This window comes from Mus caroli, unplaced genomic scaffold, assembly GCF_978045245.1.
Source record: "Mus caroli unplaced genomic scaffold, Mus_caroli_1 scaffold_1, whole genome shotgun sequence".
NCBI classification, from domain to species: Eukaryota; Metazoa; Chordata; class Mammalia; order Rodentia; family Muridae; genus Mus; species Mus caroli.
The window spans coordinates 122,695,132-122,721,543 of record NW_028227256.1 but is presented as its reverse complement, the minus strand read 5'-3'; the positions used below and the strand labels follow the sequence as shown (position 1 = coordinate 122,721,543).

The 26,412-nt window shown below is 42.4% G+C and overlaps 1 protein-coding gene across 9 annotated transcripts in view; it reads left to right on the top strand.

Annotated features, from left to right (window-relative positions):
- Nckap5 (NCK associated protein 5) overlaps positions 1-26,412 on the top strand; it is an 896,002-nt gene that overhangs the window by 659,172 nt on the left and 210,418 nt on the right. For all 9 annotated transcript variants that reach the window (XM_085840657.1, XM_085840660.1, XM_085840668.1 and 6 more), the window contains one exon: positions 16,052-16,120. In XM_085840657.1, coding sequence (XP_085696783.1) covers positions 16,052-16,120 — 69 coding nt within the window. The remainder of the gene's footprint in view (positions 1-16,051; positions 16,121-26,412) is intronic.

The following is a 26,412-nucleotide window of genomic DNA, read 5'->3' as shown; positions in this document are numbered from 1 at the left end:
CTGGGCCACGTCCTTGTTAAAGGCAAAGACTCACACCAAAGTCAACTCTTTCCAACTGACCATTCTTTCAGAGCCCTAGGCTGCAGGCAAGCAAGAAGGCAATTTTGCTGAGTATTTTTGAAATACATGGGCAGTTTTGAATGTACTCTACGGAATGTGACAAATGAGAGTTCTTGTAAGTCAGTACACCTTCCTATGAAGGACTAATGGTTTTATGTGAATAGCAAGGCAACACCAGACAAGCCAGTATTCCTGTTTCCTGTCAGTATTCTTAAAGTTCACTGCCATAACTCTGTCCCCCTGCCCTTTACTTGTGGTACCTACCAGGGATCTGCCTCGTTCACTGAGCTCTAACGGGGCACTCCTCAGAGCCGCCCTTCCCGCCATCTCTACTCACTTGGATATTTCCTCAAAGTTATACTGTGATTGCTCTTTGTGTTAACATGGCTGTCTCAAATTTAAGAATATTTCATCCCGAGTACATACATTCATGTCAAAATAAATATTTCTCCTTTTTAATAACCATAGTTAATAATCAGTAATATTATCATGTTATTTGCGATAATAATTGTGATGTAGATAGGTAGATAGATAGATAGATAGATAGATAGATAGATAGATAGATAGATAGATAATTTATAATGAAAAAATCCAGCATGTATAGAAATCCAGAAATCTAAAGATACTCCAAAGCAACAGCCTTAAACTAGTTGTAAATGAGAACCTCTCACATTTAGAGTCCAGTTGCAGGTTAGCAAGAAGTCTGTCTAAGCCTCTTGAAACTGGAGGTAATGGAATGTTACCTCCAGCCAGGTCCTCAGCCCCAGACACACATTTGCACTGAGTGACTCTTCTTCACACTAAGATGTTCTGAACACAGCACTGGCTTGATTATTTCCAGTGTGTGTGTGTGTGTGTGTGTGTGTGTGTGTGTGTGTAATCATGTGTAAGTAGGTGAGATTATGCACCTCAACCTTAAGTATGACTCCTCAGTAAAGCCCCACTTTGATTTTTGAGACAGACTATCTCAGTGTTCTGGAGCTTACCAAGTAGACAAGGCTGGTGGGCCAGTGAGCCCTAGTTCTGTGTACCTCTGTCTCCTCAGTGCTACCTGGCTCTTCCATCGGTGCCGAAGATCTGAACCCATACCCTTGTGTGGGGGTGGCAAGCACTGTATTGTCTGAGCCACCTTCCCAGTCCACCCAGTCCGCAAAGCTTCATTGTGTATGTATGTGTTCATTGTAGTATGTGTGTGTGTGTGTGCATGTACATGCCAATGTGATCGGCTGTACTTATACCTGAATCTGCAGAGGCCAAAGGTTTCCAGGGTCTTCCTCTAACGTTCCCTACCTTCTGTGTTGAGGGACGTTCTACTTAGCCCGGAGCTAGCCATCTGGCTAAGCAGGCTGGGCTGAAGACTCTTGGATGTTCTGATCTCTGTTCTTCACCCAGTTCTGGCTTTACAGGTACATGTCGCCAGACCTGGCTTCTACAAGTGTGCTAGGAATCTGAATTCAGATCTTCATACTTGTGCAGCGAGCACCTTACCCACTGAGCCATCCCCCATGTTCTGAAGCCTCATACCTTAAAAGGCAGTAATTCTAGGAGAGTTTTAAAATATATGAAGAGCTGTTACTGTATTTTTAAATGAGAGATTAGATATTTTCCCATACCAAATATGTTTTACAGGGCATAATCCTATCTCATGCAACGTTTTTATCTAATGCATTTCCACTCAGACAAAGCATTTAAACAGACTCACAATTGTAAGTACTAAGTTGCTAATTAGGATCTAAAGTGAGACTCTGTAATAGAGTTCAACCTTAATGTGAACAATGTTTCCTGGGGTTACAGAGACAGTTCACATGGGTGAGGTGTTAGCTGCCATCACACCAAAGCGGTTGTCTGATTCATTATGAAGGTGTGAACTTGGTTGTATCTTTGAGACACGTTCCCTCTAGTGCAGTTGACTAGATAATTGCTCCGCCCTGGTGCCTAATCCGAGCTCAGGAGGTGTGAGACCTCAGTCTGCCACTTAATGCATCAAAGGAATGTGCTCTGAGAAGATTGGCACTTCTAGTAATTGGACACACATTCTACCATGTTGTGAGATAAAATTAAGGCCCACTTCATGGGGCTGGAGAAATGGCTCAGTGGTTAGGAGCATTTCTTGCTCTTGCAGAGGACACAGATTCATTCCTATGTGTCCATATGGCAGCAGATGCCTGCCTGTAACTCCCGCTCAAGGGGACATCTTCTGACCTCCCTGGCCTCCTACACACATATGCACATAAAATCAACCAGGCATACATCCATACATCCATACATCCAAGAAGGAAGGAAGGACAGGAGAATAGAAATAAATATTGTTAAAAAAACTCCTTCATCAAAACCTATCAGAATTAGTGACCCCCCCCCACCCAAGATTAGTGTAGTGTCTAACCTTTACTGTGTATGTATATATGTGTGTATTCCTGGGTGTGTATACATGAGCATACATGAACATATGGGTACAAGTACTCATGTGTAAATGTACCGATAGAAGTCTGAGGATAACCAAGGGTGTCAATCCTTAGTTGCCATCCATGTTTCTGAGAAAAGGTCTCACAGTGACCTGAAACTCAGCAAATAGGCCAGTTTGACTACCCCAGCAAGCCCCAGGGACCCACCTGTTTCTGCTCTCAGGGTGCTAGTGTTAGTATCATCAGATTATACTGCATGCCCTGCTTTTCATACAGGGGCTTTAGGATCAAGCTCAGGACCTCATACTCTGCCCAGACTCAGGGCTGCTTTACTTTGCAACATGCTCTTGCCACCTGGAAAGTCCAAGCTCAAAAACCAAGCAATCCAATATCTACAACAAAAGCAAGAACACTTCAAAATGTGTTTACAGTTGTGTGTGGCAGCATTCATTGTTATCCAGGGGTCCCAGGCTACATGTAGGCAAAAGTGGAGAAATCCCTAAAATAGAGATCTGGTTTTCTCTTTTATCAGATGACAGTCAGATCTCCTGCTGTGTTATCTTCATGACTAACAGCCAAAACGAAAATACCAAGGCTTGGGGGATGGCATACAATGTTTGCTTTACAAACATGAAGACTTTTGAGAAAAAGTCCAGCATGTGTCGATTATCCTAGGATTGTGGAGTCAGAGATAGAAGGTTTCTCAAATTTTACTGGCTGGTCAGCCTAGGCAAATAGGTGAGCTCTAGGTTCAATGAGAGTCTGTGTCTCAGAAAATAAGGTTGAGAGGACTGAAAAAGACACTTGAAGTTGCCTTTTGGCCAACAAACACACACACACACACACACACACACACACACACACACACGGGGTGGGGAGGCATAGATCCCCTATGTGACTACATCTTCCTTCATCTACAAAAGTATTTGGTTGGGCTTAATTCCTCAATCCTCAGTAAATAAAAGTTTAGAAAATACATTGAAGTTTAAGGTGTCATGCAATTTCTGATGGCATTGATATCTATGCATCTAGAGAAATGGGTACATGTCTATGTGTATATGCACACAACCCTCTAAACATTCTCATTCTCTCTAGACTCTGTTGTCAATGTGAGGAAGGGCAGATACTACTGGCACATTGTGGCATTGCTAACTTTTCCTGAGGAGACATAAGCCAATCTCTCTTCCCCTCAGGGCACCAACAACAGACCAAAGTAAATATCAATCTAATTCTAATTTGTAGAACCAATGAGGATTTTTTTTTAATACAATATGACCAATGTTTACTTATAAAAGCCTAGGTAGCCCCAAACAAGTGTATCCCTTCAAAGTCCTACCTTATCATGGGTGATGACTTTGTAAAAGCTGCATGCATCATAGAATCCAGCTTTCAACCAATTTCCTAATTCCTATCACTTGAGGCTGAAGGGGCTTAGGAACGAGTAATGGCTAGTTTCAGGTGAAGGTTCTGTAACCATCCTTTTCTCTGTCTACTAAGGAGAGACAATAATTCCATAATTCCATTATCATTACCACAAACCTTCTACCTCAGTGGTGTTCTGCTTAGATTAGTTAGTTACCATGGCTACTGGGCCAAGGGACTCCCTAAACTGGAGGATGGATGATCATGTTATGCCATACAACAACAAGTGGATAGGGACCAGGGCTACAAGCTGGCAATCAACCGCTCACAGCATAGCCTTCCACAATAATGACGCAACCTGAAATGTCAGAAGTGCAGAAGTCAAGAAGTCCTGGTGTAGATGTGTGTATACCTCTGTTAAGTGCAGATACCGAACACAAACTCTCTCATTATACAGAAGGGTTTCTCATGTTTAATTTGTTCTCAGCAGATCAACAAGACATTGTTTTCCCAGCCATCTGTTGAGACTGAAATAAGCTTTACTGTTCTCTGTCTGACATTTCATCCACATTTGTCTTAATGAGACCACTCTGGTTTGGGGACTCTCCTCTCTGCTCAACAGACTGCCTTCGAGTCTAGTTGAGACAATTGAGCTCAGCTCATGGGTTCAAGTGGAAGTTGGCTTAACCCTTTCGCTGACTCAAAGGAGGGAACAAATATGCACTGTGTCTGCTCAACACTTTGTAAGCGTATAACGAGTGAATGGACTGAAGTATGATTCTCTTTGTCAGTTCAGGATCTGTAAGCATTTACCATTGGACGATAACTATACAAACTCGGGTGGAGGCTAGAAGACAATCTCCGTTGTCAATATTCAGAAGCTACCCATCTTTTGTTTTTATTATTTTTATCGTTGAAAACTGTCATAATGCATATTTTGATCAACTACACTTCAATCTGTCCCCTCCTACTCACTCTATATCCTCCCCACTTTCCATTTCAACTTCATATACTCTTTTTTAAACCTTACTGGAACTACTTAGTGTTGCCAGTATATATATAGGGCTATCTTACCAAGAACATGTAGCCACTTAGGGTCCATTCCTGTGGAAAACTGACTTACTTCCCAGAGATCAACAATTGCTGACAGCTCCTTAGAGAGGAGTGGAACATTGTGACTCCCTGTCTGATTACTGCTGTGATTTGGGCTGTCCTAATCCTGTGTGGGTCTTGTGCATGCAGACTCAGCTACTGAGAGTTTACTTGTACAATTCCCTATCATGTCCTGAAAATACTGGTTTGCATCAGTCCTGCATGGCCCGGCCCTTACAGTCTTTCTGTCTCTTCTTCTATGATGATTCCTCAGCCTTGGAGACAGAGGGAGTGATAAAGATGTTCCACTTTGACCTGAGCAATGCACAGCCTTTTATTATCTGCACATTGGCCAGCTGTGAGTCTCTGTATTATTATTCAGCTGCTCCAAAAATAAACTTCTTCCATGAGGGTTGAGAGCTACACTAAACTACAAATGTAAAGATAAGATCCTCGAGGAGCATTAATGTATTTAGCAGAATAGTAGTTAGTAGTTACGTTCTGCCCTCAGGCTTATAGCATACCTAGCTATGAGTTCTTAACCCAGTTAACAGTACCAGAAATGAGCTCTGTCGTGTGAAAGCAGACCTCATAAAACAATTGGTTATTCTTATAACACTTGTGCCACTATTGTATCCATGAGCTTATATTGCTGGGCCATTTTATCATAGCCTGCCATGTTCACATTAGTTTAGACTGCTGACTTTGTCTCTCCCCTGGTAATGCGAAAGTGCTGTCTGGCACTGAGAGAGTTAACTAATACTGATAAAGCTTCCAGATCAATACCACTATAGTTTCTCCCATGCCTTACGATTCAAGTATGTGGTATCTTCAGCAAAAGAGTCTCACCATCAAATTCTGGAGGGTAACCAAGAACAGTGGGTAGAATCTATAAATGTGATGGGAACTTTGTGGTATTCCACTGACCAAAACCTCCAAAAGAGGTAACCCACCCCTGGCACCAGGGTTTGTATTTGCTTGCCCATGGTGTCCATTAAGAGGATTGTCCCTCATTATGAGGTAAATCCATTTAATCGCCTTTTATATGTGTAGATATATGTACTTTAGCAAGCTTCTACAGGAATTTTCCATATGGCCTTTTCAAAGGCCTTTAGTGTTGGCTATTCCTCCCTTTAAACTTTGTCTACCTTCATCTTGGTTATTAAAATATGGATTCTCACTAGACCTGGATTCAGCCAACTTTGCCTAATCTGACTGTCCAGGAATCTTCAGACATCCATTTGTCTCCACATATACCACTACAACCGGTTCTTTATGTGGGTTTTAGGGATCAATCTGGGTCAGTGTACTTATTAACAAGTACTTTAACAACTATACTATCTACACAGTCAACCAGATACTTGGTATTTATGGTTGGAAAAGACTTGGGATATGCAGTGGTTTCAACTGACTAGGAAATGATTTAGGTAAGGAACTTGGCTACCATGCTCATGGTCCTGGATTTCATCCACAGCACCAAAACTTTTGGGATGAGGGAGGATGACATTTTGGAGCACCTCTGTCTGGTTTATCCAAAATTGGAAATCACCAGTTATGTACTGGGTAAGATCAGTTGGTCTTGTGGAGTCTTCTGTTCTTCCTTATATGTCTGATACTAATATTGAGCCAATAGCAGACAAGTATCTCATATCTACCAGAACTGACTTCACTGTAACATTTTCCCTTTTATATGGACTAGGAGACTCTGTGGGGCACAGTCACCTTTACCATCTGTTAGCTGGGCAAGATTTCTTACCTTTCTAACACCTTCCAGCTTACAGCCATTAGGGTAGCTACTAATCTGGCTAAAAATGTTTTCCAAGTCTACAGGGAGCATGAGATGCAGCCGTGGAAGTGGTCAAAGTACAGATTTAGGATCTGTAGTCAGACTTCTAGGTTCTCCCAGGCATTAATCCCCCTAATGAGTATATCCCCATGATGTTAAGTAGGCCATCAGCACTTCAGACTTGTTCCTTTCTCTGACCTCATGCTCATAACTATACAACTCCAGGGTTATTTCTGGCTGACAGCATCTGGGGAAGAATGAGTGTACATAGACATTTTGGAGAGTGAATTAGGAAGGACTATCAGCATATAGCATAGGTTCAAAGTTACATTTTTCTAGAGGTAGCTGGAAATTACATGCAGAATTCATATATGTCTTTGAGTTTTCTAAAATGTAAATAAAAGAAAGAGAAAGAAATGGAGAAAGAAAAAAATGAACACTTATAAGAAAAAAACTAAAGCCAAAACACACTTAAGTGACTTGGGCATGGCACAAAATCATCAATTGCTGGGCTGTAACCATGTGTTCCTGGACACTTTCTCCCACACATCAAACATGGAAAATGGGTTTAAACTACTAATATGCCACTGAAAAGCTTGTTCTCTTAGCAAACTGTTCTTAACTGAAACATCATTTATATATACTCCTCAGTAAACATTACTAAATAAGTACATGGTATGCATCTTGATTCAGTATAATCTTGGTAAATTGTGTGTAATTCAAAATGATGAATCATTAATACGATTGATGGCTGCCAGCTATCAAACAACACCTACTTGTTTGCTGTTGCACCTACACAGAGCTATACAAATACATTGCAGTGTTTGTTCTTCTTGGCTCTAACTCTCAGTGGGGAATCCTGTCACACATACCCTCAACCCTCAACCCTATCATCTCAGGGTACAAAGTGTTCCAAAACACCTGCCAGATTCTACCCACTCACCACACAAAGCCTCCAGAGAAGTGTTCAAAGCTGGAATGAAGGAGAGGGATAAGCATGCTATATGGAGATATTAAGTCTCCCCATTCCCAGAAGGTTCACAAAACCATCCCCGCTGCCTGCAAGTTCTGAGTAGAGAAGCAGGCATCACCCACTCTATTTAGCTCTTAGACATCTCAACCTAAAGTGTGGGTTCTGACAAAAATAGGCTTCACTATACTGTCATCATAGTCAAACATTTGAAAGTAAAGGATGATGAGATGTTCCCTGTCTGACTTGGAGTCATTCTAATTTCATTAGAACTATGTGGTGTAAAGAAAGCCAATGAACCTTTCTGAACCTCTGATTGCTCATATGTTAAATGGGCACTTGTAGACGGTTGAGAGTATCATGAAAGAGAAAGTGTATTGGACACTGCTGAGCACAGAGAATGGCAGACATTACTCAGATGTCATTAGTGTTTGTTAAATGTTGTTATCACCATCACCATTATTTCTCATAGGTCCATGGGACCTCTAGTTCACCTGTTCCCATGGCCCTGGCTGCAGTTAGACCTACATTCCCAGTTGTGGGCCTGACATCTGACAGAGGTTACTGTTAATATTTCTTGTACATAAAACTAAACTAATGACTGCTTCTTCCAAGATTTATCTTGAGGTGTGTGACAATTCCTCTGCTGTGGCCTTATCATAGTTAGGTGTTTTTTGTTTGTTTGTTTTTTTGTTTGTTTGTTTGTTTGTTTTGATCCCAGTGAAAAAATTGGGGGGTGGCAAAAGACAGGCCAACCCAGAGGATTTTTAAGGGGAGTGGTGGCTTCATTTCAGCTAAACACATTTCAGCTAAACACATGGAGATCCACCCCCACCCCCACCCCATGGCAGTCCCCCTGTTGAGCAATGTCCTTGCAAGAAGTTGGAAAGTACTGCTCTTCTCTGCAAACCGTGGCTACTGCCTCTTGCTCCTATTAGAGACAGAAAAGATGGGGAGCTGGGCCTGGTGCCCTACACTGTATAACCTCTTGCAAGATCATTTGTCTTGAGGGGAGAAACCAAGGACTGGGCCATATAATCAAAGGAAATCACAAATACTGTGCAGCTTAATCCTTCCTGTTCTGAATGTAAATTCTTAAGCCATTATGTTTAAGGAACTCAATAGAATAGGTAGCATTCAAATGAGGAACCCTTGGAAAACTGTAAACAAATTTCATGAAAACATGTAGACACTGAGAAGACCAAGTATTGATGTCCGTGCAAGCCTCTGCAGGCATTGTGTGAGCACTGGCAACCCACATATGTTTAGATTTCCTCTTCTGTATAAGACTGGGAAGAAGGGCCACAGTAAAAAACAGAACAATACATTTTTTTTTCCTTAAAAAATTCTATAGCTCTTTACTCTTCCTATGCTCTCCATTTCTACTAGGGATTTTGTCTCTTTCAATGAGCCTCAGAATGTCAACTTCATGCCATTCTGGCTTCTCAGCTGCTCCTCCAAATACCGTTTAAGTGCTGATGGATCTGTTGTGATGTCTCTCATGCCTGTTTTACTCTCCTCAGCTCTGCTATTTGATTTCAGGGCTATTGTAGCTTTGATAGGAATACTATAATCATATTTTTCATTTCCCTCATTGTCCCTTCTAGTCCGTGTGTGTGTGTGTGTGTGTGTGTGTGTGTGTTTCTAGAGTAAATTCCTAAACAATGTCTGACTTCATCTATCTTCATCTCTAAAAGTCCCTCTTTTGTGCCTACACACTCTATTATAGTTTAATTGGTCTGTTCAAGTATACTAGTGCCCTTCCAGAACATTCCCGGGCCTCTATAGAGCTCTGTGATTTTTTTTTCTTTTAATGAGAAATGGAGTAGGCAAAAAGCATGTATTCCTTTCTGCTTCTTAGATTTAAATTTCTTTCTTTCTTTCTTTCTTTCTTTCTTTCTTTCTTTCTTTCTTTCTTTCTTTCTCTCTTTCTCTTTCTTTCTTTCTTTCTTTCTTTCTTTCTTTCTTTCTTTCTTTCTTTCTTTCTTTCTTTCTTCCTATGAGATGTATGTGTATAAGAATGGGTAAGAATGGGTGCAAACCTGCCACATCATGCATGAATGTAGCATTGAGAAGATAACACTTTTAAGCTGCTTCTCTCCCTTTATCATGTGGGTTCCAGGAATCAAACTTATTTCAGTAGGCTTGATGACGAGTGCCTCTACTCACTAAACCATAATTCTAGTCTGTTTCATTTCTGCTATAAAAACCATGGCCAAAAGCAGTTTGGTAGAGGAAAGGGCTTAGTTCAGGTTATAGGTAACCAACTATTATTGAAAGAAAAGAAGATAGGGCAATAATAACTCAAGTCAGGAGTTTGAAGCAGTCACCAAAAAGAATGCATCACACTGATTTGCTCGCACTAGCTCCTGCTCATCCTACTTTCTTATAGAGCCTAGGATTACCTGCCTAGGATATGCTGGCAGGTGATCCCAGTACTGCCCACAGTATGATGGGACCTCCTTCATTAATTAGCAAACCAAAAAGATAGCCCTACATATTGCATCCAGGAAATTCTTAAGCTGAGATACGCTCTTCCCAGTGAGTTTAGTTAGTGTTGAGCTAATAATGATAACTAACCATCTGGTCAACCCCATCCAAGGACTTCTTAGTGAGTGTGTGTCATTATAGAAGGATACATAAAATGTAAATTTATAGTTAAAATGGCAGAAGGATAAAAAGATATGTGCCACTACATCAGCAAATGTAACATAGTAACCCCAAATCTCCATGGATTCATTTCTTATTCCAACTTCTTTTTGAGCCATTAGATGTAATTATTAACACATCTGTGAGAACTCACCCAGGAATAAAATATACCAACAGCTTGTGTTGCATTGTATGCTTATTTGTTTGTTTGTTTTTAAAGAAATTTACAGTCTCTGAATTGTTTGCATCTAATTGAAAAAGAAGAGCCTGCGGGTAGCCCAGGGACAGCACCTGCTCGATAGGTGACTCTCTCAATAGGTGACTATTTCATTTCTACAGTTTAGGGAGAACTGTGACCTCTGTAATGTTCTTTTCTTCCACCTTATAAGATGTGGGAATGTGATCACAAGAAAGTCCTAAGGCTTATAAGAAAGAGGGCTTGATAGGATTTGAAGGTGAAATGAAATACTTTGTCTCTCCCAGATGATCCCCTTAGTTTAGCAAAACAGCTCAGTTCCTAGCATCTGAAATGCTATGATTAAAGACTGACTTCCTGTCTCTTCATATGCAAATCTGCTTAGGGCATCGGTTCATTTGCATCTGAATAAAAATGCACTCCTGAATACTTAGAAATTAAGCACTGAGGGGTCCAACCTTTTCACATCTACAAGTTTGCAATGAGGAACTAAACTCTTAGAAAACAAAACAAAAACAAAAAACAAACAAAAATAACCAGAATGAGGCTGGAGAGTTCTCAGTAGTTAAGAGCACTTGCTGCTATAACAGAAGACCTGAGTTTGGGTCCCAGCACCCACATCTGTTAGCTCACAGTTGCCTGTAGCTCTGACTCCAGGGGATGTCTAGGGGTCTGGCCTCCTAGGATGTCTGGCCTCCATTGTATACCTGAATTTATGTGTGGATACACACATTCACACACATTAAAAATTAAAATAAAAAAGCCCAAATTTTACAAATGAACCCTCAAACTTACAGAAATAAGTATATTTGGAGTCATAAATACACTATCATGAGTCAGGGATGAAATCTAGCAAAAGTTTTGATCACTATAAAAGATAAAGATGAACACAAAGATCCACCAGCAACATGTACTTGAAGGTCCTAATTGAGTCCTCTGGGTATCTTGACTTAATAGCATATTTAAAGTAGAACATGATATGTTCTAATTTCTATAATTCTCAGTAATGATGCCTACATTTTCCCTTATTTTCTCTTTATCTTTTCCCACCTCATCTATATAAATATCCACTGTTTCTTTAAATCACACTTAATTAGAGGATTTTCTGGTTTTTTTTACACGTTGTCTCCTGTTGGAAGTGGGTTAATCCCGAATCTCTAATAAATATGAACGGATTAAAGAGAATCATGAGTTCAAGATCATTTTAACATCCTGGGTATAATTGTTAAAATCTTCACTGTCTCTTGGGCTATGTGGGATTACATCAATTAAATCATGTCTTTGTAACTGAGCACTGTGGCCGTAAATGTGACTGTGTTTGCTCGCACCCTCTCTGTATTTAATTTGCTGGGCTGTAATGGATTGTCAGCACAGTAAATGTGAGGCAGGTAACGTAAACTGTAATGATGGTAATTATCTGGATGGATCGATCATTGTGTTATTGCAACCTGATGTGGGTAGAGGTGAGATGCAGGCAGCCCATATAAATTCTCATTTTCCATTTTATTTCCTGTACGCTTTTCCCCAAGATATCTAAAGTGAAACAGTGTAAACAGGCCACCACAGTTGTCCCCACGCTCTTTTCCAGACTCCTTAGTTATGTCAGCAGATCCCATCCCAAACACCCTTTCTCCCAAGAACATCGTCATCTTACAGAATTGGAGTTCCAGCTCTTGCCCTTGTAATTCCTGATACCTTAAGCTTTGAAGCTGAAGTCATTTTAGTTGAGTGATTTGTATCCTTTGTGTGTGTGTGTGTGTGTGTGTCCATGCATTGTGTGTCAAAAGGTCTGTCCATGTGTCAGCTTCCGGTATCATGCCTCATGTAAGACTACTTTGGAATTGGCTAAGTAGGCTAGGCTGGCTAGTGAACTCTCACTAAGGATGCCCTGTCTCTGCCTCCCTAGGTCGGGATTACAGATGCATGCCACCATGCTCAGCTTTCATACATTAGTTTTCAGGATTGAACTTGGGTCCTGGAGCTTCTGTAGCAAGCACTTTATAGACTAGGTTATCTCTCTCAGATGTGCTTCTTAAAGAACTATAAAGCCACAAAGTGAGATAAAGTCTGCATACCCTAGCATTACCTAAGTATCTTCAACAGAACAGAACTAGACTATCCTCCTATGTGGGCTGGGGGCAAGAACTGAGTGATTGCATTCGCTGCTCCTGAAGCAAGTTCAACAAAACAAAAGTCAAGCAAGCCCACAAGGAAAGAGCAGCAAGCTGGGCAAAGCTTCCATTTTCATATGGGCAGTTAGTGGTTGTCTGGCTAGGAAGAGTGGTGTTTCTTTAGTTGGGGATGGCTACTGGTAGGTCACCCATGCCCAACGAGATGAACACACTATCCAGTGCACTATTTGCAATACTAGTTAGATGTGGAAGGTAAGCAAAACGACTTGAAGTTGAGGAGAAGATACATTGGGGGGATAAGAGAAGGACTGAAGAGAGAGAACCAGAGTGGATATAATCAAAATAATAATAGAAATTTCCCTAGCTGCTTGGTAAAAATGGTTTTCTGGGTTCAATACTAATGGTTCAATTCTTGCCAAAGAGAGGGCATGGGGAGAAGGAGGAGGAGGAAGACAGAATTATGTATTTGAAATCTTCAAGAACAAATTGATTACTACTACTAATAGTATTTAATACTAATAATAAGGAGAAATGGAGTCATATGATTCTCACCCCTTTCTCATTGTGGAAACCAACACAACTCAATTTCAAGTTGCTGTAAGTGAAAAGTGACCTTTAGTATTCCACAGGAGCACTGTCACAGCCTCTGCCAGGGATGATGGCAGAGGAAGGCCTGGGAGAAAAGCCATATCCAGAAAGAGAAACCCCAGAGTCACAACATTAGCACTGGGCACACTGTGAACAGAGTTGCCATGCTGACTGAGAGGTAGGGCGCAAACAGCTGATCCATGCTGCTTTCTCAGAAAGATGACATGTTCAAGGAAGGTGAGGCAAAGAGGGGTACAGTTTGGAGATGTTTTAAAGTGGAAAGAGAGAAGGGGGATTCAAATGCTCTGGAGATAATGGGGAATATAGGACCAACCTCCACCAACCATCGTCCAATAAAAAGGACCGAAACAAGGGCGGAGTGAGGTGCAAGAGTCCTTGGAGGGAAGTGAAATAGCCCAGTCAGTAAAATACCGAGCATTCATCATGGGGCTTGATTCAGAGTCCCAACTCCCACAAAGAAACCTCTGACATGGCTACAAGTTACCTGCAGGTTACCCAGCCCTGGGGAGGAAGAGCAGAAGGATCCTGTGGCTTGGTGACAAGTCAGCCTGGATGAGTTAATGAGCTGCAGATTTATTGATAGACCCTATCTCAAAATAGGAAAGTGGAGAATGACTGAGAAGATAGCCTGACATCAACCTCCAGCCTCCAGATGCACAGGCACACATGTGAAGGCACATGGGTATTTGATCAAAGGTGAACATGTGAAGGTGCACAGGCACTCAATCAAAGGGGCACATGCGTAGGTGCAACAAGGGCAAGCACTCAGCCAAGCAGGCAGGCAATCCAAGGATCCTGTGTGCAGGTAAAGTGAGGCATTGCATCTGATACACTGGTGAGACTGGTATGGACAATCATGCCTAAATGTGTAAAGATGTGAGGGGGCAAACGATACTGCTTTAAAGAGGCTTTGGAAGAAAGAAAAACTGGAGAGAGCAATCTGCTAAGAAGCCTACAAATACTTTGGACAGAAAGGGAGTGTTGAAGCAGGGAGTCTCACTGCAGGGCTCTCAGTATAGCTTTGACTTCTGTAATCATGCTAATATTTAACATATTCAGGACAATAAAATGAAGTCAGGGAGACGGGAAATTAAATTTGAACACTGTCAGAAACAAATGAGTTGCCTAACAGCCCCTGAATGGGAGCGCAGAGAACTGACCTGGTCACCTATGAACAGAGATTTTTGATTAATGCCTTCACTCTGAAAAAGAACATATTGTCACCTCTCCCTTGAATGAATGTTCCTGGTGTAACAGTTTTCTGTGCACTGTGGGGGTGGAACAAGCCAGTAAATACCTGCTGTGGGAGCCCGGTTCTCCATGGAGGAATTGGGTGCTAGATGCAAATATTGAGGAGGAGGGAAGGGACTAAGAAGAGAGGTGAGGAGGAAAATGGAGGAGATGAAGAGGAAAGGAATTTAGGGAGAGGAGTTTCATCAAAGAGAAAAGAAAGGAAGAAGGGAGGGGGAGGGGAGGAAGTCACAAGCATACAAACAGGAGGAATTCAGATCAGAGGGTACAGGGTATTAACAAGAATTATGAACTAGAAAAAACTCATTCTAAAGGGTATCATCAGTCCAAGGCTGAAACGGAAATAAGGAGTCAATAATAAATAATCAGCCTATGGTTGTGCACAAGAGCATCCTAACCCACACAAGGGACAAATGCAGCCTTGTCTTAAACCTACACTCTTGATGCAGGGAAGAAGTGAGAAGGAAAGAGAGTGATAGAGCAATGTGGCTAAACTTTGACTATTGTGATGTGAGGGAAGGTATGTGAGAAATCCACATGGCTCTTGAAAGTGTGTGTGTGTGTGTGTGTGTGTGTGTGAAAGAGAGAGAGAGAGAGAGAGAGAGAGAGAGAGAGAGAGAGAGAGAGAGAGAGAGAGAGAGAGAGAGAAACACGTATTACCAAACAGAACCTTCCTGAACCAAAGACTAACCTATATACAATCTCAAAGCCTACTACACTCAGCAAACTGATTAAGAGTGCTCCTTCCACAGCTGAGGAGATAGCTCAGTCAGTATAGTGGGGTTTTGTGCAAACATAAGGACCTGAGTTCAATCCCCGTAATCCACCCACATAAAAAACCCTGCATGGTGCTGTCTTGCTACCTTAACATCCCCAGCACAATAAGCTTTACCTGAACTATGAACAAGAACACACACACACACCTTTTCTCCCTGAAGTTTGTTGACTTGTTTTATTACAACAGTGAAAGAGACTGGTAGCATATCAATACTGCCATGCCCACTGCTTTGAGGAGCATGAGTGCTCTAATTAGAGGAAGCAGGATAGAGAGAGCCGTAGGCTCATTCAAGGTGTGTGTTCAAGTCATTGGCTGGCTCCAAGAATAACACATGGACTTTGTCTTTCAAGTTGAAAGCTTTGCCTGAGATTCATTTTTTTGTGGGTTCCATAAGTATTAGGCTTCCAGACTATGCCAAGTTTTAATGTAGTAGATTTAGGCATTTCTTACATTTTCATAGCCTAAGATAAATACTAGCATTCTTCTGGGGAACAGTCATGCATAGAGCATGATTTGATTTTCTACTTGTGTAGAATATCAAGTTCCTATTTCTTAGAATCATAATGTATGCTTGTGAGCGAGCCTGGAAGACAGGAGTCATCCCTCCGATTCTTCTAATAGTACTTAGAGTAAACCTGTCAAAGGTACTTCTAAGAGATTACCCGGGGTCCTGGGGAGGTATATTTAGCAACCATATTGAATGAGTTGTCACATAACACAACGTTTCATTGATTTATGGGTGTTATTCCTGTCTCTTACTGCAGGCGGAGAATTCAGCACTGGCACTGGAAAACGAGAATCAGAGAGAACAGTATGAGAGATGTCTTGATGAGGTAAGGCTGAGGAAGAGAGCAGAGAGAAGCTGGGCTTGGTTAGGATCTCGATCAGGTCCAAGGGCATGTGCATCCCATGCTCCACAGAATGGTAATGTTTTCTCCCAACAAAAGGAAGTTGTAAACAGATGTCCACTCTGAAATACTCTGAAATATTAGTTTCTCAGCCCCCCGTCCCCCATAAATGCACCCTCTACATGCCTCTTTTATCTCACCTTCTCCCTTCCTTCCTATCTCTTTCCTCTCTGCTCTCTTTCCCCTTTCTCCTTTCTCTCCTGTCTCTTTCCTCTTTTTTCTGTTTCTGTATCTCTTCTCCCCCTCCTCCGCTTCATCCCTCTCTCTGACTTTCATCTCTCTCTCCTATATGAATATCCCTCTATGTATATCTCCTCTTCTTTCTCTCTCCCCCTTCCTTCTCTCTGCTGTCTTTCCTTCTCTGTCCTTTCCTTCTTCCCGCCCTTTCTCTCTTCTCTCTCTTCTCTCTTCTCTTCTCTTCTCTCTTCTCTCCTCTCTTCTTCTCTTCTTCTCTTCTCTTCTCCTCTTCCTCCTCTTCCTCCCCGTCCTCCTTCTTCCTCTTCCTCTTCCTCTCTCTCTCTCTCTCTCTCTCTCTCTCTCTCTCTCTCTCTCTCTCTCTCTCTCTCTCTCTCTCTCTCTCCTTCCCTGCCCTTCCTCCATAATTTTCATAGGGCATCTGTGGTCCCTTTGAGTAATTGTCTTCCATCCTTTGAGCAGTTCCTTCTGTACAAGAAGCATGATCCTTGACCCAGAGTGAGAAAGAGCCACACGTGGTCACACTTTGTGTACAGTTGGATGAGTTCTCAGAGAAGTGAATTGTTGATAGAGTGGGTGGGGACATTGTTCACAGTTGGCAGCCTGAGGGTGAAATCAACACATTGAGAACAAACCAAGAAGTAAAAGGGAAATCAGGAAGAAAATTTGAGTGCAATAGAAGAAGACGGAGCTGTACGTATGAGTAAACTCAGTAAATATTATCTGATAATGACAGCGAGGTGAGGACAGAAATGGAGGGTGTTTAGAGAGTGTCTGGGTTGGGGTAGAGGTGAGGCTGGAACTGAAGCCTGCTTTGAGTGCTCATCCTCCTCAGCACCTCTTTACACTGTCACACTGCTGCTTCTTGTCTCAATGGACCATTGGCCACATGGAGTCTCCTCAGGGACTCTACTATGATGGGAGCCATTATTTAAATAAATGACTTCTTTACACAACAATCCACTGTGTTAAAACTCTCACACATTCTATGAGATTCTGTTGGGGGGTTAGTAGAGTGTAGCTGAACAGATTTTAGAAAATCTCATGCTGTCTTGTTCTATTATTTTATTTGTATGATGACCAATATTACTTCCTTTTTTTTAACCTTGCTACCAGCTAGATAACTGTTTTCTAGTAAGCTCTTTGGTATTGGTACCCTCTCCCATCCCTTCCATCCCCCCACCTTTGATGCTGTCTAAGAAGTTGGTCGCTTGGACCACAGAGTACACAAGTCAGAATCCCAAGTGTAGCCCATTCTACCACCATAGTTCTCTTTTGGTTACTTCAGACAGGTATAATCTCTACCTTCTGAGGATGAATGTTTTGGCTATTTTGGTTTTCTAACACCAGTGTTTCCACTAAGCTGGGTTATCCCATACCTGTGTTTCCTCTAAGCTGGGATATTCTATATCAGCGCTTCTTCTAGGCTAGGGTTTTTCCACACCAGTGGTTTTGAACACACTTGTGCAGAAGTCACTATGTAGTCAAGGCTCTGTGTTCTTCTAACACCCATGTGCCGGGATTACAGTCAATGTGCCACAATCCTAGATTATGTAATGTTGGGGAATGGAACCTGTGCCAACTGGTCCACAGCTTCAGACCCGTCCTTGTGGTTGTGAAGGATCTGTTGTCTAGCCCCACAACCTCAGTCACGTCTGAGAGCTTGTGATGAATGTAGATTCTCAGGCCTCATCCATAATCCACAGAATCCTGGTATCACCCAGGGTGAATCCAGCATATTGGGAATTAGCAGGTTCTTTCACTGCTCTCTGTCCACACTGCTATTGTAGTCTTCATCTTATAACACTGACCACTCTGGCCCTGGCCCTCAGGACTTGCATGTTGTTGGAGAAGTTTCCAGATGTTCCTATAAATTTGCCTAGTAGTCAGCCTTTCTGTTGTAAGTATTTCTAGCCATGCATACTGCTGACTCAATCAAATAATGTTTGTGACCCTCGGCCCTGTCAGGATTCAGAAACTCCAGAATGGGGCTGCACGGAAAGCTCAGTGGACAGAATATGTAGAAAGACCTGGGTTTGAGTCTTTGGAGCTCATGTAATATACCAAGCATGGTGGCAGACATGTCTCAGCTTATAAAAACTTAACATAGATAGTACTTCAGGAATGTCACCTGAGGTTAATGTCTGACTTCTGCTTGCACCCATGGACATAAACATGGACACAGGCACAATCACAGATACACCCCCCCACACACACACACACACACACAGAGAAAGAGAGAGAGAGGGAAAGAGAGAGAGAGAGAGAGAGAGAGAGAGAGAGAGAGAGAGAGAGAGAGAGAGAGAGAGAAGCAATTAGGAAACTTGTTGACATAAATGCTAGTACACAGACTCAGGACTGATGAGGCCAGTTCAGCTTTCCTCAGCCCTGTTCCCCAGGCCTTTGGTCCAGTCAAAGTCTAGGGCAAGCAAGACCAAATAGATCTAAGGCTATTTAAAGGAACCAGTAATCCTCTTGGGTTAAAAGTATTGATGAGCCAAGTTACACTTTCACCTCTTACACAGAAATTGCCAGGGAGACATGACCTGTATTCAGAAGTCAAATCCATGGGCTCAAATCCCCGAGCTTTGTCCTGACCACAGTTATCCCTAGGGTCGCTCTTCATCCAGCACAAGCTCACAGCATTTCTCTATAGAAACCAGAGTCTGGGCCATGGAGCTGGCACAGTCTATATGGTACAAACATCAAGACCTAAGTTCAGATCCCCAGAAACCATGTAAAAAGCTAGCTATAGTGGTACACATCTCTAATCCCCTTGGTACTGAGGGAGAGATGGGAGAAACCTTGAGGCTCACTAGTGGGCAGTTCCGCTGAATGCATGAGCTCCAGGTTCACTAAGAAACCCCAGCTCAGGTTAAGTTGGGGCACTGACTGAGGAAAATACCTTGTGTCTACATCTGGCCTCAGCATGCTCACAAACATGCAAGCTCATACAGACACAAGTGCACACATGCATACAAAAAGAGCCATCCGCTTCCTCCTGTGTTATGCATGCCTGTGCTGTGTGGGTTTCTCCAGAGTACCTCAGACAAGCTAAGATTTTCTCCTTTGCAATCATTTTCTGTGGTTCCACTGACAGCAGGGTTTTTGAAGAGAGAGTCCCTCTGTTCCTAATTGCAGGAATTAACAGTTGCCAGCAAGGCGATTTACAACAAAGAGCCACCTCTGAGCAACACAAATGTTTTGTGTTCGTGAATACCGGCCTCTGATTACACATTCCTGTTGTTCTGTAACTAATTGCACAGGGTAGACTGTCTGTTTCCAAGCTTTGTAAGAGGATGCTCTCGAAGGGGCAGTTCCATGTAGTAATAATGAGAAGTGGAATATCTTTCCAAGGCTTTCTATACTAATTAGTCCAGCTAACAAGGTAAGGCCTCATGTAAGTTATTTCCTTGCTAGTAAGTTGCATAAAACATACTCAAAGGTAAGGCATGAATTTAAAGCACCCTCAATCCGTTTTGCCCTCATGCTTGTTTTCTGGGAAATGGAAAGCATGCTGAGGTTTGAGCAAACACTGGGGAATCTAAAATTCTGTCTATGCTTTTACTAAAAGAACATCTTTATTAGAAATAGGCAGATATTGTGCATAGATGGATACACACATATGCGTAAAATGATATAGTCTAATGTACCCTCACTTAGGAGGTGCATACACGCACGTGAATTGCCTCCACACACATACATAGATGAATACATATACCATACATATACATATGCGTGTACCTCCAACATGCATATGTAAATACCTATAGCCCCATAAACACATACACACATATGCATAGATATGTACAGCTACATACCATGGCTTGATAAGTACACACACACACACACACTTCACTTCTCCAGATTTTTTTTGCCTTAGATTAAAAAGACCACACCAAGGATTACCCGCATTGCTTTATGGGAGTTTGGAGTTTTCAGGGTTGCTTCTGTCCTCTCACAGTCAAAATACTTGACAGGAAGGCTACTATATTGCCTTAGCCACAATTCCTCCCAGACCAACTGTTCCGTAGACAGTGTGTGTATAAAATAACCCTGATAGCATCCCTTGAACAGCTGCCTGGTCTTCAGGTGGATTCAGTGCTAGCTGACGAATCTGTACTGAGTGTCATCTCCCTTGTATGGGCTCTGTGATCTCATAGAAATGTTAGACAAGCAGAAGTGAGGAGGTGAGAGGGTCATGGAGTCTGGGTTAGAGAAGCTGCTGGTGCAATGGGAACTTCAGGAGTGGATGGTAGTCAGCAGTGGATAGGGGCAGTGAGGCAGAGCAGCAGAAAAGAGAAACGTGTGTGTGTGTGTGTGTGTGTGTGTGTGTGTGTGTGTGTGTGTGTGGTGTGAAGGGCGGGGAGAGATGATGCCACTGTCTTTGCCAATTGACTTCTACCTTGGTTTTGAGACCAAGTGTCTCTCTGCATCTGGAGCTCACAGATTATGTTCCATTGGTTAACAAGCCCCTACCTCCCCAGGATGGAGGGTGCAGACACGTATTATCACACTCTCTTTTTTAGGTGGGTGCTGGGACTCAAACCCAGGTCTTCCTGCTTGCGTGACAAGCACTTACTCACAGAGTCATCTGCCCAGCCCCCTATGTAGGGATCTTAAAATATGCTGTTGGCTATAATATATCCTATTTCAGATCTGATTGGACTCTACTCTGGCATGGAGCCTGAGTACTCATGTTTTTAAAATCCTCTGGGAGTTATAATGTTCACCCAAGTTTAAGAACTGCTGTAGGGAAGGCATCTGAGTGCTATGGCTGTGTTATGCTTTTACCAAGTGTGCATCAATAGATGACACACAGGAAACAAGCCTGCATACAGTGATGTGCTCCCATGGAAAGTTTGACATTATTTCTGTGTTAATAGGCAATTAATGATAGGAATTATTGTGACGATGATACCTGTAATCTCAGTGCTTAAGAGGCTGAATCAGGAGGATTAAGAGTTCAAGGTTATCTTTGACTATATCCTAAGATTCAGGCCAACCTGGGCTACATGAGACACTGTCTTTAAAAGAGAAAAATTTCACTATCTCTCTGATCTGGGTGATGTGTACCTGGTTGGGATGTAGGAATCCTTCAGGCACATCTCATATCAGAGGTCTACATCATCTTTAAGGTCACAGTCTTGGTAATGCAAGAGGAATACAACCTGTTCCAGCTGGTTTTCACAGCCTTTGGTGCTCAGTTGAGCACATGCCTGACTCCTCTGGCCAATGCTTCCATCCTGTTTGCCATTATTACTCCAAGGCTCAGTATAATTCTCAGCCCACATGAAGTGTTTAATGCATGTTTGTTAAATGACTAAATGAATGGATGGAGAGGGAACAGCAGGAAATTAATTTCCAAATTGTTTTCTTGCAATCTCACATATGCATTTAGACTAATGCCTTCCGTTATCTCCTCAGAGGAGGTAAACAGGCATTTATTATGCACCAACCCTAAGCACAATCCAAAGAATAAATACTACGAACAAAATAAGTAGACATACTTAAAGACCAAATTGAATTTGAAGAGGCCATATGGACTCTGGCTAGGGAAGACTCTGGATTCAAACATTGCCACAGCTGCTCTGTCTTGGCGCATAGTGAGCATGTAGCTCTCTGATTTTACCTGATATTCTTCCACAAAATAAATGAATTTCAGCTAAGGCTGAATCTCATTGGGTAGAGTGCATTCATAGCATGCACAAAGTTCTATCCCCAGAACATCATCTTGGTACACACCTGAATCTCGATGCCTCAGAATCAAGGTCATCTTTGGCTACATAGAGGCTGTGAGGTCAAATTGGGCTTACATGAAACCCTGTTTCAAAATTCAACCCTCAGAAACAAAGGGAAGAGAGTGCTTTGTGACTGACTTATGCATTCATGTCATGAGCGCACACACACCCCTCATGCTTTTACGGATAAAATTCATTTTCTTCACTCTGATATGACACAAGTGGCCTGCCCCCTGAGCTTCTTCTCCTGTCTGCCGTTTACCATTGATAGAATGACTATTCTACATTTGGCCCTGCCTAGGTGGCTTCTTTGACTTCATAGTCACCTCACACATTTCTCACAACTATAGATGGTTCTCACATTTTATGAATGAAGTAAGCCACTGTCTTTCTCATTCATCGCACATTAATTTATGACAGATGCACAAGTTTCTGTGGACCTAAGTGTATGTGCATGTGTGTACACATGTGTGTGTGTGTGTGTGTGTGTGTGTGTGCGAGCACTGTGTATAGAAGCAAAAGCACAACCTCACATGTCATTCCCCGGGTGTTTTTCACATGGGTTTTTTTTTTTTTTTTGAGATGGGACCTGCCTAGAACTCCCCAGATAGGCTAGGCTAGCTCGCTAGATAGCCCCAGTGATAAGCCTATCTCTACCTCCCCATGGCTAAGCTTACATGTGCCAACATACTTGGCTACTTCTTTCTGTTTTTAGTGTGTCTCTCTGTGTGATGTGATATATATATATATATATATATATATATATATATATATCACATCATATATATATACATATATATATATATGAGATTTTCATAGGTGTAGCACAGATGAGTATTAATACATACATGCGCGCCCACAGTTGACATTGGAGTCATCCTCAGTTGTTCGTCCTCCTTAATCATTGAATCAGAGTCTCTCAGTCAGTATGCCTGGTCTCCTTAGCGAGCGGGCTGTGGGGATCCCTTCTCTCCAATGAATGACTCTGGGATCACCAATGGGCTACCATCCCCACCTGTCATTTGCATGGGCTTCTGGGTATCCATACTTGGTCCTCACATTTGCATACTTTTTTTTCTTAACTTCAACCTCCATGTCATATCCTAGCCCCATGCCTTGCTTTAAAAAAAAAACCAAAAAACAAACAAACAAAAAAACCAGGATCTGACAGACACTTACAGACTGAGCCATCTCCACAGCCTCTGGATTCAAGTCTTTCTAGTGACCATAAGCAGATATTCTCCTTCTTCTCATCTCCTTCTTGCCTCTTCATAGTAGCCAGTGCTCGAGAGGACAGGGAACCCCTCCAAAGTGCATTTTCAAAAACACTCTTGCTTTCAACTGGATTGTAGTGACTTTGTTGAAGTAAGATTTGCTTTGTAAGATGAAGTCTCCCATCAGAGCCAGGGAGCAACAGGCAGTAGGCAACAGGGGACTGCTGGTTAGGCTCAGTGACTTTTCATTCCCCTCTAAGGACTAATCTGCAGCTTTAAGCCCTTCACCTCAGGGGATCCCTGTGGGCTGGTCAGCTAGGTAAGAAATGGCTGAAAATTCCCTAGCTTGGTCTCTCTCACAGCTCTCACAGGAGAGGGTTCTTTTGGACTCAAATAACAGAAAGGTCAGCAATCTTACCTTCTCTCTGTGTCTCTGGAAGGCAAGTGCCTAGAGGAAAAAGGACCACTAGCATGAAAACAAACAAACAGCCAGATGTGGGAGTGAGCCTAACAGTCCCTGCTAAGGAGGTGGAGACTGCAGCAAGCCTTGCAGTTTGCTTGGTGTTTAGTTCAGGGGAGCACTAAGACATTCCATGGGTGGAAATATCAGTTTTCTGACAGAATTCCCACTGAAGAGGAAAGGGGAAGGTCTGCGTTGCCTCCTAGGCCCAGAGCTGGGAGGTCTCCACAGAAAACCTGGGCAAGGTTGTCCCACACGCCAGCAGCAGAAGTGCTGTCAGCTCTACTCAGAGTACCTCAGGTCCCTCCGGCCCAGGCCATCTGCTGTTCTGCCTTTCTTCGGAGAGAAGCTGGCAGGTACCCCTGGTAGTGATTTGTTCTCATTAGCTGGGCATGGCAGTATGTGATTTTCTGCTACCAAAGAGCTGAGGGCAGATTCTGAGAGCCTTATGGGTAGAGGCATATTTTAGGTATCATCATGTGAGCCTATTAGGGACTGAAGGTATCACACATCCCAGCACTGGCTCTGTCAGGGGACCTGGGAGGGGTAGGCATGAACACAGCAAGAAGCCTAAGGAGCCATCTTTATTGACCTTGGAGAGGGAAGCGTTTGTACCTCCCTTCCACAGAGAACCCCTGAGTCTTTTTGGCGATTCCACCTCTGTGTCAGCAGCCACAGAAATATTGTTCAATTTTCAGGTAAAGCAAACAGTTGTCCAAAGAGCATGCCAGAGGGAACAGTGTCTAATACAGAGGCCGTAAGCCCACCAGGCAAGGAGCTGGACTGCAGAGATATAGCGTATCTCCTCCCGTGGGCTGTTAAGGGTAGGATATTACTCTATGTCCCCCATTAAATCATGGATACAGCCATTTTATGTGACCACTGTTAACACTGAATGGCTTAAGAGAGCAACCAGTTTGGAGGAAGAAAAGAAAATATTGATATTCGGCAGTTTTATGAGCATGTAAATCAAATCCAAGTCTTGAGTTTTTTTAAGTAAATTATTTATGGTTTGAATTAACTTCTGTGTATTGTTCTCCAATTCTGCCTACATAGACAGCTCAAGTCTTCTATTTTCCTTCATATGCCAACAGTAAAAGAGGTGATGTATTGTTTGACTTTAAACTTTCAGCTACTTATAAATTGGAATGAATGTTTAAAACCTCCCAAGATTTGGGGGCTGGGAGAGGTCTCAGTCTGTAAAGCATTTTGCTACACGGGCATAACTCAGTTTGATCCCCAGAGCCCACATAAAACACCAGGTGCGTTTTTGTGTGCTTTTCTACAGGGTTAGGGGTAGAGGCTGGCAGACCCCTGGCCAGAGTGTGGAACACAAATCAAAGCTCTCCAGCTTTTGTGAGAGACTCTGACTCCAAAACCAAAGAGGTACAGTGATGGGGGAAAACAGCTGAGGTCAGTCTCCTGTCTCCAAATGCATGGTGCATACAGATTCACCCAACCATACTCAGCCATACATGTTAGAAATGTATACAACAGACAAGACTATTTGGTTTCATTGAAAAACTTTCCATGTTTATTTAATGTCAACAAGGTAAATTTGGAAACATCTTACTGGGCAAAGTACCCTTTTTGCATACACTTTAACTAATAAATTATGGATGGTCTTGATTCTAATTATTTACTTCTTCTGGCATAAATGCCTCCTTCCCAAAACTCAGTGCTAGCTTATGTTTTAATTCTCTCCGAGATTTGCTGGTAGCCAACTGTCGTGAAGGATGTGCTGTTTTGTCAATATTGAGTTAAGAAACAATTAAGCCCTATGAAAACATTCACACACAAAATATTCCATGATGAGAGTCAGGCACTCAGAGCTGAGCATCCCCTAGAAAAAATGTGTTACCCAGTGCAAAAGTAGATGAAAGAAAATGCCCTGCAATCTCTGGCAGAATCTGAGAATCACAATGTACACCTTGTGACATGTTTAATGGTGTGATGGTAACCACCAGCTTCCTATATCCTTTCTATAGATGGCCATGCCCTGGTGGTCCAGTTTCATAGGTAGATGTTTAGAAATTTCATATTGAATGACTGAAGGCCAAATGGATGCGACCAAGTGTACTTTATATTCTATAGTATCTACTTTATTGTTTCCATTTATTCTTTTATTTGTGCATGTGTTTCTGTATGAATGAGCGGTGTGTGTGTGTGTGTGTGTGTGTGTGTGTGTGTGTGTGTGTGTAGGGATGCTTGTCCCTGTGACTGCAGAAAGAGAACAGAAGAGGATATGATATATCACATCTTCTCTATCATGTTCCATCTACTCCTCTGAGACATGGTCTCTCCCTGAACCACAAGTTTACTTTTTCTACTTTTTCATGACTAGGCTAGAAGCCAGCAAGCACCATTAGTTCTCTCATCAACACCCACCTTGGAGCTGTGGTTACAGGTGTTTACATGCACATCCCATTCCTTATGTGGGTGTTGGGAATCTGAATTTCAGTATACATGACTGCACCACTATCCCTCTTAACCACTGAAATAGCTCTCTGTGCATGTGGATCCCAACCTTCCTACTGCTGAGACCCTTTAGTATAGTTTCTGTTGTGGTGACCTCAACCAGAAAATTATTTTCGTTGTTACTTCACA